The 15,989-nt window shown below is 33.8% G+C and overlaps 1 protein-coding gene across 10 annotated transcripts in view; it reads left to right on the top strand.

Moving 5' to 3' along the window:
- chico (insulin receptor substrate 1 chico) overlaps positions 1-15,989 on the top strand; it is a 35,215-nt gene that overhangs the window by 13,840 nt on the left and 5,386 nt on the right. For all 10 annotated transcript variants that reach the window (XM_088042484.1, XM_088042483.1, XM_088042485.1 and 7 more), the window contains exons 2-3: positions 13,091-13,278; positions 14,113-14,204. In XM_088042484.1, coding sequence (XP_087898610.1) covers positions 13,091-13,278; positions 14,113-14,204 — 280 coding nt within the window. The remainder of the gene's footprint in view (positions 1-13,090; positions 13,279-14,112; positions 14,205-15,989) is intronic.

The following is a 15,989-nucleotide window of genomic DNA, read 5'->3' on the forward strand; positions in this document are numbered from 1 at the left end:
ACAGAGAAATAAAATGGTCACGTGATGTAAACAAACGAAATTCTCGGTACCGATAATTATCGTTAGAGAACCAAAATCGCACCCTTAGAGTCGCTGGTCAAGGATAATTAAAAACTTGTCTAGAGCTGGCTCAACACGTGGTGCAATGACATTTTTAGAAAATACAATGAAGCGGCTTTAACTACCTGAAAATGTTTGGGAACTTAAAGCCCCAAATAATTTAAAATATGAGAAATTAACTGAAAACTTGAGGCCTAAACCCCAAATCTCGGAAGATTCCCAAAGGCGTCTGAATGTTGAAATGTCGGCAATTATTCGTGAAAAGTTTCTGCCAACAGCAACGCGAGGATAACATGTTTTTGAATTTCAGTTGCTGACATGTTTCATTATTTTCATTATCTTGGCAGCCAGCGCTGTGAGAAAAAATCCGCTCCATATTAGGACGGTGTTTCAGATTTTACAAATTTGTCCATTTTTTGCGTAGAAAATTAAGTCATAGTTACATTGGACCTCCTTAAAAGCGATATGGTAAAAAGCATTTCCTATTATCGTCCACGAAAATGCCATAAAATTCGTAAAAAAAAAAGCTCAAAGATCATATAAAAATGTTGACAGTCGAAAACGTGGACTGTAATAGAATACTAAAACAGTGGAACAATTAAAATTTACGTCATTGCGGCATTTACGCAATTGCTCCTAAAAACAGTTAAAAATATCTCGAAGAGAAGCAAATAAAATGACGGTGTGGGCTTAATTAATCGGAATAATTACCGTTGGGCAAATAAAATATTAACTTTTGATTGATTGACGGCGAAAATATTGGAAAACGAAATTAGTGCTCGCACATTGTTTTTGACAATCTGTTCAGTGCAAAGGACGAAGTTTCTCCCCAACGAGGCAAAATAACGTACAATAATGAAAAAAGTTTTGTCCCCCAAGATAAGATTTGTCGCTGGAATTGAGCGGAAATTTAATTTTCATAAATATAACCAATGGTGACCTCCCTGAGCATTTGGGAATTTTATCAGCACGCGAAAAGAACCATACAAGTTCCATTTATGTGATCATCCTGCTGTTAATATCTCCTCGTGACTTTTGTCATTAAATGAACTGCAGCAGTGTTCCACTTTCGGCATTCCATAGCCGACAGTTTGTTATTTCCTGCAAGTTTTTCGCACATCACTGTGCATCTTATTTTTGGCCTCACTAGATGAATCACTAGTTTCTTTCAATCGCAAACAAGAAATTAGAATTTCCGGTGGATGTTATGATCGAAAAAACCCGCGTAGGATGACGGTCAAATTTTTTCCGCGAGAGGAAATCAAAATCAATAAACTTCCAAGACGGGAATGTGGAGGTTTTGGCCGTTACGTACGCTATTGTCATGAATTATTCACTTCGTTATCTGTTTCCTGTTGTTGTAAGTGCGTAACGAGACTACGTCAATTCATTATTTCAACAGTGTGCTTGCCTTTTAAATAGTCACGTGGCAAGGAGAGCAAAACTTAAATTTCCATTTCGAGCATTTACACCTTATTTATTTTGAATACCACATTTCAAGGTCATTATTCGTCCAAATTTTGGGACTGTGGGATGCACGAAATTTGACAGAATTTATATATTGGGTTGTACTGTGAAAGGGTAGTTTTACGACTGTATATTGGCACTGGTGATGTCTTCACCTTGTCATCAGATGACAGACACTTGACAGAAATAATAACAACGATGAAGTTTATCAATTTTCGATTAATTGCATTACAAATAAAGTGGTTTTGCTTTTTATTTCATTGTGATTTAAAGTTTAGGACTTTAACCTCACAACAAACTAGGTAGACGAGATATTTATTGAGGATACAAATGTAGTGGTGCTATTGTTTACAATGAACAGTTTGAAATATGATAATGCTTGTTAATACAAATTAGGAAGTTCTGAATTTTGACAAAAACTTGACTAGTTGATGTTTTCAAAACAGTTTTTGGCCAATACCTCGTTTATTTATTAAGCAAACTCAACAAATTTGGGTCTCATTTTACGCAGAATTTCATGCTGAATCTAAAAATATGATAATTTTTTAAAATTTGTCAATAAATAACCGAGTTATAGCCGTTTGAAATTTTGGGTTGTCGCCAGAGGGTCAAATTTTCGACGGTTCGAAACAATTCATGCTCGATATCTCGGAAACTATTCCAGATATTGGAATGCGGTTTGCGGCATCGTTTTTCTCGCGATTTTTTACATAAGAAATCGTTTTTAGATTTTCCAAAAGTCGAAATTTGCAAATTTTCGCGAAAATTCATGATTAAAACTATACCAAATTTCTCATATCGATATCTCGCTTATTTTTTAGAGTAAATTCGAGTTATTATACGTCAGTGAACGCAGAATTTTACGCAGATTCCAAATCTGGGATTTAAATTCAGATCCGACAACAAATAACTGAGTTATGGCCGATCAAATTTTCGGATGGTTGATTTTCATTTTTTCTCATTTTTCCCAATTTTCAACGTTAAATATCTCGGAAACTATTAGAGATATTGAGATGCGGTTTGCGCCATTGTTTTTCTCGGCTCATTTTACGTCAGAAAAAGGGCTTAAAAGTCCAAAATTCGATAGTCGATTTTTCGCGAAAAAAAATTGCGACTCAAACGATGAAAATTTTTCATTTTTTTAACTTTTTGGCCATAACTCGCAAACTATTTGTCCTATAGATCTCAAATTTGGCCAGTAGATAGATGTTGAGCTCCTCTTTCGACTGATATATAATTCAATGCTATTAAACGTCATTTTCATTTTGAAAACATTGATTGAAAATCACCCTAAAATGATGTTTTCAAAACAGTTTTTGGCCAATACCTCGTTTATTTATTAAGCAAACTCAACAAATTTGGGTCTCATTTTACGCAGAATTTCATGCTGAATCTAAAAATATGATAATTTTTTAAAATTTGTCAATAAATAACCGAGTTATAGCCGTTTGAAATTTTGGGTTGTCGCCAGAGGGTCAAATTTTCGACGGTTCGAAACAATTCATGCTCGATATCTCGGAAACTATTCCAGATATTGGAATGCGGTTTGCGGCATCGTTTTTCTCGCGATTTTTTACATAAGAAATCGTTTTTAGATTTTCCAAAAGTCGAAATTTGCAAATTTTCGCGAAAATTCATGATTAAAACTATACCAAATTTCTCATATCGATATCTCGCTTATTTTTTAGAGTAAATTCGAGTTATTATACGTCAGTGAACGCAGAATTTTACGCAGATTCCAAATCTGGGATTTAAATTCAGATCCGACAACAAATAACTGAGTTATGGCCGATCAAATTTTCGGATGGTTGATTTTCATTTTTTCTCATTTTTCCCAATTTTCAACGTTAAATATCTCGGAAACTATTAGAGATATTGAGATGCGGTTTGCGCCATTGTTTTTCTCGGCTCATTTTACGTCAGAAAAAGGGCTTAAAAGTCCAAAATTCGATAGTCGATTTTTCGCGAAAAAAAATTGCGACTCAAACGATGAAAATTTTTCATTTTTTTAACTTTTTGGCCATAACTCGCAAACTATTTGTCCTATAGATCTCAAATTTGGCCAGTAGATAGATTTTGAGCTCCTCTTTCGACTGATATATAATTCAATGCTATTAAACGTCATTTTCATTTTGAAAACATTGATTGAAAATCACCCTAAAATGATGTTTTCAAAACAGTTTTTGGCCAATACCTCGTTTATTTATTAAGCAAACTCAACAAATTTGGGTCTCATTTTACGCAGAATTTCATGCTGAATCTAAAAATATGATAATTTTTTAAAATTTGTCAATAAATAACCGAGTTATAGCCGTTTGAAATTTTGGGTTGTCGCCAGAGGGTCAAATTTTCGACGGTTCGAAACAATTCATGCTCGATATCTCGGAAACTATTCCAGATATTGGAATGCGGTTTGCGGCATCGTTTTTCTCGCGATTTTTTACATAAGAAATCGTTTTTAGATTTTCCAAAAGTCGAAATTTGCAAATTTTCGCGAAAATTCATGATTAAAACTATACCAAATTTCTCATATCGATATCTCGCTTATTTTTTAGAGTAAATTCGAGTTATTATACGTCAGTGAACGCAGAATTTTACGCAGATTCCAAATCTGGGATTTAAATTCAGATCCGACAACAAATAACTGAGTTATGGCCGATCAAATTTTCGGATGGTTGATTTTCATTTTTTCTCATTTTTCCCAATTTTCAACGTTAAATATCTCGGAAACTATTAGAGATATTGAGATGCGGTTTGCGCCATTGTTTTTCTCGGCTCATTTTACGTCAGAAAAAGGGCTTAAAAGTCCAAAATTCGATAGTCGATTTTTCGCGAAAAAAAATTGCGACTCAAACGATGAAAATTTTTCATTTTTTTAACTTTTTGGCCATAACTCGCAAACTATTTGTCCTATAGATCTCAAATTTGGCCAGTAGATAGATTTTGAGCTCCTCTTTCGACTGATATATAATTCAATGCTATTAAACGTCATTTTCATTTTGAAAACATTGATTGAAAATCACCCTAAAATGATGTTTTCAAAACAGTTTTTGGCCAATACCTCGTTTATTTATTAAGCAAACTCAACAAATTTGGGTCTCATTTTACGCAGAATTTCACGTTGAATCCAAAAATATGATAATTTTTTAAAATTTGTCAATAAATAACCGAGTTATGGCCTTTTGAAATTTTGGGTTGTCGCCAGAGGGTCAAATTTTCGAAGGTTCGAAACAATTCATGCTCGATATCTCGGAAACTATTCCAGATATTGGAATGCGGTTTGCGGCATCGTTTTTCTCGCGATTTTTTACATAAGAAATCGTTTTTAGATTTTCCAAAAGTCGAAATTTGCAAATTTTCGCGAAAATTCATGATTAAAACTATACCAAATTTCTCATATCGATACCTCGCTTATTTTTTAGAGTAAACTCGAGTTATTATACATCAGTGAACGCAGAATTTTACGCAGATTCCAAATCTGGGATTTAAATTCAGATCCGACAACAAATAACTGAGTTATGGCCGATCAAATTTTCGGATGGTTGATTTTCATTTTTTCTCATTTTTCCCAATTTTCAAAGTTAAATATCTCGGAAACTATTAGAGATATTGAGATGCGGTTTGCGCCATCGTTTTTCTCGGCTCATTTTACGTTAGAAAAAGTGCTTAAAAGTCCAAAATTCGATAGTCGATTTTTCGCGAAAAAAAATTGCGACTCAAACGATGAAAATTTTTCATTTTTTTTAATTTTTGGCCATAACTCGCAAACTATTTGTCCTATAGATCTCAAATTTTACCAGTAGATAGATTTTGAGCTCCTCTTTCGACTGATATATAATTCAATGCTATTAAACGTCATTTTCATTTTGAAAACATTGATTGAAAATCACCCTAAAATGATGTTTTCAAAACAGTTTTTGGCCAATACCTCGTTTATTTATTAAGCAAACTCAACAAATTTGGGTCTCATTTTACGCAGAATTTCACGTTGAATCCAAAAATATGATAATTTTTTAAAATTTGTCAATAAATAACCGAGTTATGGCCTTTTGAAATTTTGGGTTGTCGCCAGAGGGTCAAATTTTCGAAGGTTCGAAACAATTCATGCTCGATATCTCGGAAACTATTCCAGATATTGGAATGCGGTTTGCGGCATCGTTTTTCTCGCGATTTTTTACATAAGAAATCGTTTTTAGATTTTCCAAAAGTCGAAATTTGCAAATTTTCGCGAAAATTCATGATTAAAACTATACCAAATTTCTCATATCGATACCTCGCTTATTTTTTAGAGTAAACTCGAGTTATTATACATCAGTGAACGCAGAATTTTACGCAGATTCCAAATCTGGGATTTAAATTCAGATCCGACAACAAATAACTGAGTTATGGCCGATCAAAATTTCGGATAGTTGATTTTCATTTTTTCTCATTTTTCCCAATTTCCAAAGTTAAATATCTCGGAAACTATTAGAGATATTGAGATGCGGTTTGCGCCATCGTTTTTCTCGGCTCATTTTACGTTAGAAAAAGTGCTTAAAAGTCCAAAATTCGATAGTCGATTTTTTGCGAAAAAAAATTGCGACTCAAACGATGAAAATTTTTCATTTTTTTTAATTTTTGGCCATAACTCGCAAACTATTTGTCCTATAGATCTCAAATTTGGCCAGTAGATAGATTTTGAGCTCCCCTTTCGACTGATATATAATTCAATGCTATTAAACGTCATTTTCATTTTGAAAACATTGATTGAAAATCACCCTAAAATGATGTTTTCAAAACAGTTTTTGGCCAATACCTCGTTTATTTATTAAGCAAACTCAACAAATTTGGGTCTCATTTTACGCAGAATTTCACGCTGAATCCAAAAATATGATAATTTTTTAAAATTTGTCAATAAATAACCGAGTTATGGCCTTTTGAAATTTTGGGTTGTCGTCAGAGGGTCAAATTTTCGAAGGTTCGAAACAATTCATGCTCGATATCTCGGAAACTATTCCAGATATTGGAATGCGGTTTGCGGCATCGTTTTTCTCGCGATTTTTTACATAAGAAATCGTTTTTAGATTTTCCAAAAGTCGAAATTTGCAAATTTTCGCGAAAATTCATGATTAAAACTATACCAAATTTCTCATATCGATATCTCGCTTATTTTTTAGAGTAAATTCGAGTTATTATACGTCAGTGAACGCAGAATTTTACGCAGATTCCAAATCTGGGATTTAAATTCAGATCCGACAACAAATAACTGAGTTATGGCCGATCAAAATTTCGGATAGTTGATTTTCATTTTTTCTCATTTTTCCCAATTTTCAAAGTTAAATATCTCGGAAACTATTAGAGATATTGAGATGCGGTTTGCGCCATCGTTTTTCTCGGCTCATTTTACGTCAGAAAAAGGGCTTAAAAGTCCAAAATTCGATAATCGATTTTTCGCGAAAAAAAATTGCGACTCAAACGATGAAAATTTTTCATTTTTTTAAATTTTTGGCCATAACTCGCAAACTATTTGTCCTATAGATCTCAAATTTGGCCAGTAGATAGATTTTGAGCTCCTCTACCGACTGATATATAATTCAATGCAATTAAACGTCATTTTCATTTTGAAAACATTGATTGAAAATCACCCTAAAATGATGTTTTCAAAACAGTTTTTGGCCAATACCTCGTTTATTTATTAAGCAAACTCAACAAATTTGGGTCTCATTTTACGCAGAATTTCACGCTGAATCCAAAAATATGATAATTTTTTAAAATTTGTCAATAAATAATCGAGTTATGGCCGTTTGAAATTTTGGGTTGTCGTCAGAGGGTCAAATTTTCGAAGGTTCGAAACAATTCATGCTCGATATCTCGGAAACTATTCCAGATATTGGAATGCGGTTTGCGGCATCGTTTTTCTCGCGATTTTTTACATAAGAAATCGTTTTTAGATTTTCCAAAAGTCGAAATTTGCAAATTTTCGCGAAAATTCATGATTAAAACTATACCAAATTTCTCATATCGATATCTCGCTTATTTTTTAGAGTAAATTCGAGTTATTATACGTCAGTGAACGCAGAATTTTACGCAGATTCCAAATCTGGGATTTAAATTCAGATCCGACAACAAATAACTGAGTTATGGCCGATCAAATTTTCGGATGGTTGATTTTCATTTTTTCTCATTTTTCCCAATTTTCAAAGTTAAATATCTCGGAAACTATTAGAGATATTGAGATGCGGTTTGCGCCATTGTTTTTCTCGGCTCATTTTACGTCAGAAAAAGGGCTTAAAAGTCCAAAATTCGATAGTCGATTTTTCGCGAAAAAAAATTGCGACTCAAACGATGAAAATTTTTCATTTTTTTAAATTTTTGGCCATAACTCGCAAACTATTTGTCCTATAGATCTCAAATTTGGCCAGTAGATAGATTTTGAGCTCCTCTACCGACTGATATATAATTCAATGCAATTAAACGTCATTTTCATTTTGAAAACATTGATTGAAAATCACCCTAAAATGATGTTTTCAAAACAGTTTTTGGCCAATACCTCGTTTATTTATTAAGCAAACTCAACAAATTTGGGTCTCATTTTACGCAGAATTTCACGCTGAATCCAAAAATATGATAATTTTTTAAAATTTGTCAATAAATAATCGAGTTATGGCCGTTTGAAATTTTGGGTTGTCGTCAGAGGGTCAAATTTTCGAAGGTTCGAAACAATTCATGCTCGATATCTCGGAAACTATTCCAGATATTGGAATGCGGTTTGCGGCATCGTTTTTCTCGCGATTTTTTACATAAGAAATCGTTTTTAGATTTTCCAAAAGTCGAAATTTGCAAATTTTCGCGAAAATTCATGATTAAAACTATACCAAATTTCTCATATCGATATCTCGCTTATTTTTTAGAGTAAATTCGAGTTATTATACGTCAGTGAACGCAGAATTTTACGCAGATTCCAAATCTGGGATTTAAATTCAGATCCGACAACAAATAACTGAGTTATGGCCGATCAAATTTTCGGATGGTTGATTTTCATTTTTTCTCATTTTTCCCAATTTTCAAAGTTAAATATCTCGGAAACTATTAGAGATATTGAGATGCGGTTTGCGCCATTGTTTTTCTCGGCTCATTTTACGTCAGAAAAAGGGCTTAAAAGTCCAAAATTCGATAGTCGATTTTTCGCGAAAAAAAATTGCGACTCAAACGATGAAAATTTTTCATTTTTTTAACTTTTTGGCCATAACTCGCAAACTATTTGTCCTATAGATCTCAAATTTGGCCAGTAGATAGATTTTGAGCTCCTCTTTCGACTGATATATAATTCAATGCTATTAAACGTCATTTTCATTTTGAAAACATTGATTGAAAATCACCCTAAAATGATGTTTTCAAAACAGTTTTTGGCCAATACCTCGTTTATTTATTAAGCAAACTCAACAAATTTGGGTCTCATTTTACGCAGAATTTCACGTTGAATCCAAAAATATGATAATTTTTTAAAATTTGTCAATAAATAACCGAGTTATGGCCTTTTGAAATTTTGGGTTGTCGCCAGAGGGTCAAATTTTCGAAGGTTCGAAACAATTCATGCTCGATATCTCGGAAACTATTCCAGATATTGGAATGCGGTTTGCGGCATCGTTTTTCTCGCGATTTTTTACATAAGAAATCCTTTTTAGATTTTCCAAAAGTCGAAATTTGCAATTTTTTGCGAAAATTCATGATTAAAACTATACCAAATTTCTCATATCGATATCTCGCTTATTTTTTAGAGTAAATTCGAGTTATTATACATCAGTGAACGCAGAATTTTACGCAGATTCCAAATCTGGGATTTAAATTCAGATCCGACAACAAATAACTGAGTTATGGCCGATCAAAATTTCGGATAGCGATTTTCATTTTTTCTCATTTTTCCCAATTTTCAAAGTTAAATATCTCGGAAACTATTAGAGATATTGAGATGCGGTTTGCGCCATCGTTTTTCTCGGCTCATTTTACGTCAGAAAAAGGGCTTAAAAGCCCAAAATTCGATAGTCGATTTTTCGCGAAAAAAAATTGCGACTAAAACGATGAAAATTTTTCATTTTTTTAAATTTTTGGCCATAACTCGCAAACTATTTGTCCTATAGATCTCAAATTTGGCCAGTAGATAGATTTTGAGCTCCTCTACTGACTGATATATAATTCAATGCAATGAAACGTCATTTTCATTTTGAAAACATTGATTGAAAGTCAACCTAAAATGATGTTTTCAAAACAGTTTTTGGCCAATACCTCGTTTATTTATTAAGCAAACTTAACAAATTTGGGTCTCATTTTACGCAGAATTTCACGCAGAATCCAAAAATATGATAATTTTTTAAAATTTGTCAATAAATAACCGAGTTATGGCCGTTTGAAATTTTGGGTTGTCGCCAGAGGGTCAAATTTTCGAAGGTTCGAAACAATTCATGCTCGATATCTTGGAAACTATTCCAGATATTGGAATGCGGTTTGCGGCATCGTTTTTCTCGCGATTTTTTACATAAGAAATCCTTTTTAGATTTTCCAAAAGTCGAAATTTGCAATTTTTTGCGAAAATTCATGATTAAAACTACCAAATTTCTCATATCGATATCTCGCTTACTTTTTTGAGTAAACTTGAGTTATTATACATCAGTGAATGCAGAATTTCGCAGATTCCAACTCTGGGATTATTTGTCACGATATACTTTCCTGATGTGATAAGTAAATAGAAAAGTCAAGGGCGAGACCTTGGTTTATCAACAATAGGATAAAAATAAGAATGGATTTGAGCGGTGGCTTAAAAAGTCGGCGAAGAAATGAAACGTTTTGCGGCTATTTCGAGGTTTTTAGAGATAGGAATGCGGTTTTTTTGCTGGGAACCTCAAATCGAGATGATAAAAACTTTCAACGGCGGGAATAAAATTGGAGCTGAAAGGACTAAAGTTAAGAATGTTCTCCTGGCCATTCCTGAATAAATTAAACAAGTTTCGCCGAATTTGTTTTGAAAATGAACAAAAAAATACCCGATTTTGCCAAAATACGTCATGACAAAATGGTGCCAAGCCACGTCACAGGGATGTCTATGATGCGGATTATCCCAAGTCATGAGATTTCAACGAAATAGAGTAAAAGTGAATATTTAATGTTTATCTTCATAAATAAATTAAATTTTTCCCGAAAAGGTGGGATTTGTGTAATTGCAAAAATTGAAGAATTAATAGATGCACTGAGATCTTCGAATTTTGTCCAAGATTTTTGTAAATTTAACAAAAAAATAGTGAACATAATTATAAATATTTAAATTATAAATAATAATTATATTCTGTTGTTTTAGTGATTGATCTATCTTTTAAAACCTTTAAATTACGAGAAAATTCTCAGTCTTTTCACCACCCCATAGTCATAATTTTGACAACAAGACGTTATACTACTGTCTGGTTGTTCTCAAAATACGTATGTGTGAATTTTGAAAAGTCTACCATGTGGAATGCAAAAAATTATTTCGCTTTCAGCCAAGTTTTCGTATTTAATTAATCAAAAAGTCATTAAATATTCACTTTACAAAAATTGTATATAGCATTTAACATAGTGCACGGTGAACAGATTCATATGCAAAAAACAGAAAGCAATTTACTCAAGTAATTTTCGAGTAATCGTGTTTGGAAAGATACATTGAATTTACCTTATATTGAAATTTGTTCGAGATCTCCTTAAAAAATAAAGGTAAAGACAAATATTTATCACCTAAACTATTCTAAAACAATTTAAAATAATAATTCATCAGATATAAAGTTCAAAATTTTGAAATGATTATCCTCAAAGCTACGTTCAGTTTGAATGAAAGAGAAAAATCTTGTTTCAGGCAAATTTAAGATTTTGTGTGTTTATGGAAAAGCTTCAGTTGTAAACTATCCCTTCGGCTACAAAATTGATTTATGGTACGCTTACCCGCACTTCTACCTACCAGACAGCCCTCTCTGGTACAGAGAAAAGAGATGTTACTGCTAAACAAGGATAAGATGTTTCGAATATGAAAATTTCGAAACACGATTTCTCAAAAACTATTAACTTTAAAAAAAATCTGTTTGGTCGACGTTATGTAAAATTAGTCTACGCATGTGGAATGCTAAAAATTAATTTGCTTTCAGCCAAGTTTTTGTATTTAATTAATCAAAAAGTCATTAAATATTCACTTTACAAAAATTGTATATAGCATTCAACATAGTGCACGTTGAACAGATTCATATGCAAAAAACAAAAAGCAATTTACTCAAATAGTTTTCGAGTAATCGTGTTTGGAAAAATACATTGAATTTGCCCTATACTGAAATTTGTTTGATATCCCCTTAAATTTGGAAGATTTTTGAGTAATTTTTGAGAAAAATTCGAAAGTTTCGACCAAAACTTTCAACCTTGCGAAGCACAAAAAAATCGAATTTCTTAATAAAGTGGTGCCAAAGTCCATTACAGAAGTAAAATGGTGCCAAAGACGTCACAGCAATTTCTAAAAATCGTTATGACGATGTTATCATCAGATTTAGATTAAATGCAGTGAAAACGAAACTGCTTTTACACCGTACATTGAATTTTTTTCTTTCACCAGATTATGCAAATCATTCATTTTATTAAGATAGAAAGATGCGGTTTTCGTGATCGTTTTTCTGTGCTTTTGTTGCTAAGAATCCGGTCTTACATGAATTCGGTGGACTTTTTATTTCATTTTTGAAGCTTCATATCTCTGGAATTACGACAGGCAGAAAGTTGCGGTCTTCGCCATCGTTTTTCTCGCGCTTTTGTTGCTTAGAATCACCTCTCAGATGTTAAAAATTTGATGGCCATTGTTTTTAAAACAAAAATTTTGGTTCGGACGATGAACATTTTTTTATTTTTGTTTTTTTGACCGTTTCTCTTAAACTGTTTGTTCTACCGACTCGACATTTGGCCTGTTGATAGACCCCGAGCTGCTCTTTCGATTGGTGTACAATTTCAAAGGTATTAAACGTCGGGTCCGCTCTGAAGAAGTCCCTTGAAAATCTAATTCGGTCGATCACTCTTATATTTCTGAAGCAATCTGAAGTTATTGGTACTCATTAGACGCAGAATTTCACTCGGAATCCAAAACTGTGCTAATTTTTCACGTTTTTCTGGATTTTTTTGGCAAGAATCCGGTCGGGAATTTGAAGATTCAATTTTTTATTTGCACCACACTGCGTGCAGCTTTCTGTGTAAACGCTAAATTTGTTCTTGTTTTTGTGACCGGTGATCACTCATGTTTTGCGTGTCCGATATTTAAATTAGCAACTAGATAAAAATGGTATCTTTTCGAACAAAGAAGAAAACTCTGGCACAACAATCTTATTTTTGTTGTGCCGTTGTGTGAATATGCAAAGTAACGTAAGGCAAACAATATTGCCGGAATAAATTAACGTCTAGACGAATGATACGAGGCCCGGAATAAATTTTCGGAAATTCAACTGTCGATAAATACCACAATTTACATAGAAGGAACGAGATTACACAAGTCTGCTAAATTTATATACATTTATACTAATTTTGTGGTTATTTTCAGAGCACGTGTGGCAAGTTACTGTACTTAATCGAGGCCTGGGAACAACGGGTCTTACCGGTAATTACAGACTTTGTCTGACCGCCAAAACTTTGAGTCTGATCAAGAAAGACTGCGAGCGACCAACGATTGAATTGAATTTGGCTAATATCAGGAGTTGCGGAAGTTTACGGGACTTTTTCTTCCTAGAGGTGAGTGACTGATTTGGGTAGCCTTGAGTGTTATCGGAGGAAATTGACGGATTTTCCCAGTTTCCGGTAGGGCTAATGTCAATAAAACCACAAAGAAATCTGTTGGTAGTGCTTCTATTTTCATTCCTAGCCCAGGTGTGTGTACAACTCGAAATTTCCATGACAAAAGCACCCATATTGATTGAGGAAACGCGTCAAAAATTAAAAAAAATAGCTGAATTTCTGAATGAATTCATTCATGATTCCGCCCGTCTCATTACAAAACGAGAAGTAGAAAGGTTATCATAAATTTGTCTGTTAACAGTTTTAGCATCTTATTACCATAATGTGATGACCTATAACACTGTTTAACAATTCCTCAGCTGTAAAAATCGTTTTCGAAACGAAATTTTGTTTGTTGGGAACGGAACTTTATAGCACATGTAAGCCAGACAGGAAGCAGAAAACTTATCATCTCAAATAACAAACGATCGCTTAACGATACCGTTTAATTTGAGTGAAACCAAGATGTCGCCTTTCAAAACTTGTCCTTGTGTTAAAAAATATTCACCGGTTGACTGCCAACTTTTCCAGACAAAACAACAAATAACTCCGCGATGTGCTTTTTTATTCCCACGGCGCGCGTTCTTAAAATAACAATTCCTAGACACAGGTTTACCAACCTTTAGCGTATTTAATTTCCTTAGGTTTTGCATAAGTGCGATAACGCTTTTTGCATGAAGTTCATGGACTTGTTGACGAGTTTAATTACCTCGGGGAATGCCCATCTCCAGACACAACACACCTTTGAATTTCAAAAGCGACCTTGAGGCACTCAGTGTTTTTTTTTTTCAGGTTGGCAGGTCGAGTACTTTGGGAGCTGGTGAGTTATGGATGCAAACGGAAGACAACAACATTGCTCACAATGTGCACTCCACCGTATTCCAGTAAGTATTGTATTGAAAAGATTGGGTAATTCCCAGGGCGATGGCAGTGCTGCCAACTGACGCCAGCAACCCTCGCGGGAATTACGCAATCATGGAATAAACCCTATATTTATGTTGTTTTGCCTGTAATGAAGCAGCTGAGAGTTGCGACAAAAACACATTTCATGAGATCCGGTACATTCCGGTTGCGAAGAAATCATTAATTTATATCTATTTCTTTCAGTAAACAGTTCTAGAAAATCGATCATGATTCTCGCGTGTGTGTTAATCATTGTTTATTATTTGACTTATTGAATTAACACCACCTTTACACCACTTTTTGTCAGAAAGCACTCGGTCGGTGTTTAAAGAGCAAAACAGGACGCGATAACAATGTCGCTTTGATAAGGATTTCGGAATATTTTGTGGAGCTTGTTATTTGTTTGTTTATTTGTAATGTACTGATACACTTAAAATTTATAATAGCACGGTCGTTATCAACGATTTACACCGGCGGCGCCTAATACAAGTATCAGCTGTTCTGCGTAGTCGCGATGACGTTATCGATGATTTGCAAAACTTCCTGTGACAATAATAACTTGGGATGAAGTGGACGAAAATGTACATTTGTTTTTAATCGAGAAAGAATTACTCAATAGGCTTGTTACGGAAATGACCACTGACACGAATAATTGAGTGCGGTAAACAACCTTATAAAAATAGACGTTTTAGAAAGCAACCACAAAATCTGGTCGTTGCTTCGGGTGGCACGAAAATTGAATTTCGACGCCCAAAAACGACGCGTGGTGGTGAAGATTTTCGCTTGGCTGGGAGCCCTGACATTGGCCCTTTCATCGCAGCCAACTCTTTGTGTTTTGCCGGCACTATTGGCTATTTTTAGAGGCTTCATTTTTTATCTATTGGTAGCCCTGTTTATCATAACATCCTTAGACAATTGAAATAATTTTATAGGAGTTTGAGAATCTAAAACGCAATTTCAATTTCCTTGATGAGTGCTCGAAATTGTAGCTATTGAGATTTTCTAGCAATTCGCGAGTTTAATTACGATCTTTGGCAGCAGGCGAATTACATATTGAAACTACAATTAAATTAACTACGATGAGGTTGCCATTTTCCTATTAAACAGGCAGAATCTTTGGATTTTCCACAACGTTTTTGAAGACTACACCATTTCCAAGTGTATTTCAGAAAGTGCCAATTGTAATTCAAATTAGTCAGTTTCATTTCAGAAAGCGTCAATTGTAATTCAGATTAGTCACGTTAATATCAGAAAATGTCAATTGTAATTCATATTAGTAAATTGTATTTTAGAAAAGACCACTTGTAATTCCGATTTGATATAATAAATTTCAAAACCTCATTCAAAAGATGCCGCCGGTCCACGACGAAATATTGCAATGAAATATCACTATAGAAAAATCTGTATTTTTTAAGATTATTTAAGATTTTATGCTGATTGTGAGTAAATCAATTTGAAATTTGTTTATTTGACAGATGTTTGAAAAAAAGTCATTGAAACCCTGCAGACGGCACAATTGTCTTGTAAATTTATTGTTAAAGGTACAGACGCACTACCAAAATTGAAAAATTTCAAGTTTGCATGACGTTCCGAAATTAATTTGATCAAATCTGAACTTCAAATGATATTTTCTGAAATCAACTTGATTCTTTCTGAAATACACTTGGAATGGTGTAGACCCTTCGAATTCCGTGCAAGCTCCACTATTGTCCGAATCCTTGAATGAAAGCCGAAAGTTCGTCGTCCGAGCTTTTGAAAAAACGAGA

The sequence above is a fragment of the Gnatocerus cornutus genome, chromosome 7, assembly GCF_029298725.1.
Source record: "Gnatocerus cornutus isolate USDA-ARS CGAHR chromosome 7, icGnaCorn1.1, whole genome shotgun sequence".
Lineage (NCBI taxonomy): Eukaryota > Metazoa > Arthropoda > Insecta > Coleoptera > Tenebrionidae > Gnatocerus > Gnatocerus cornutus.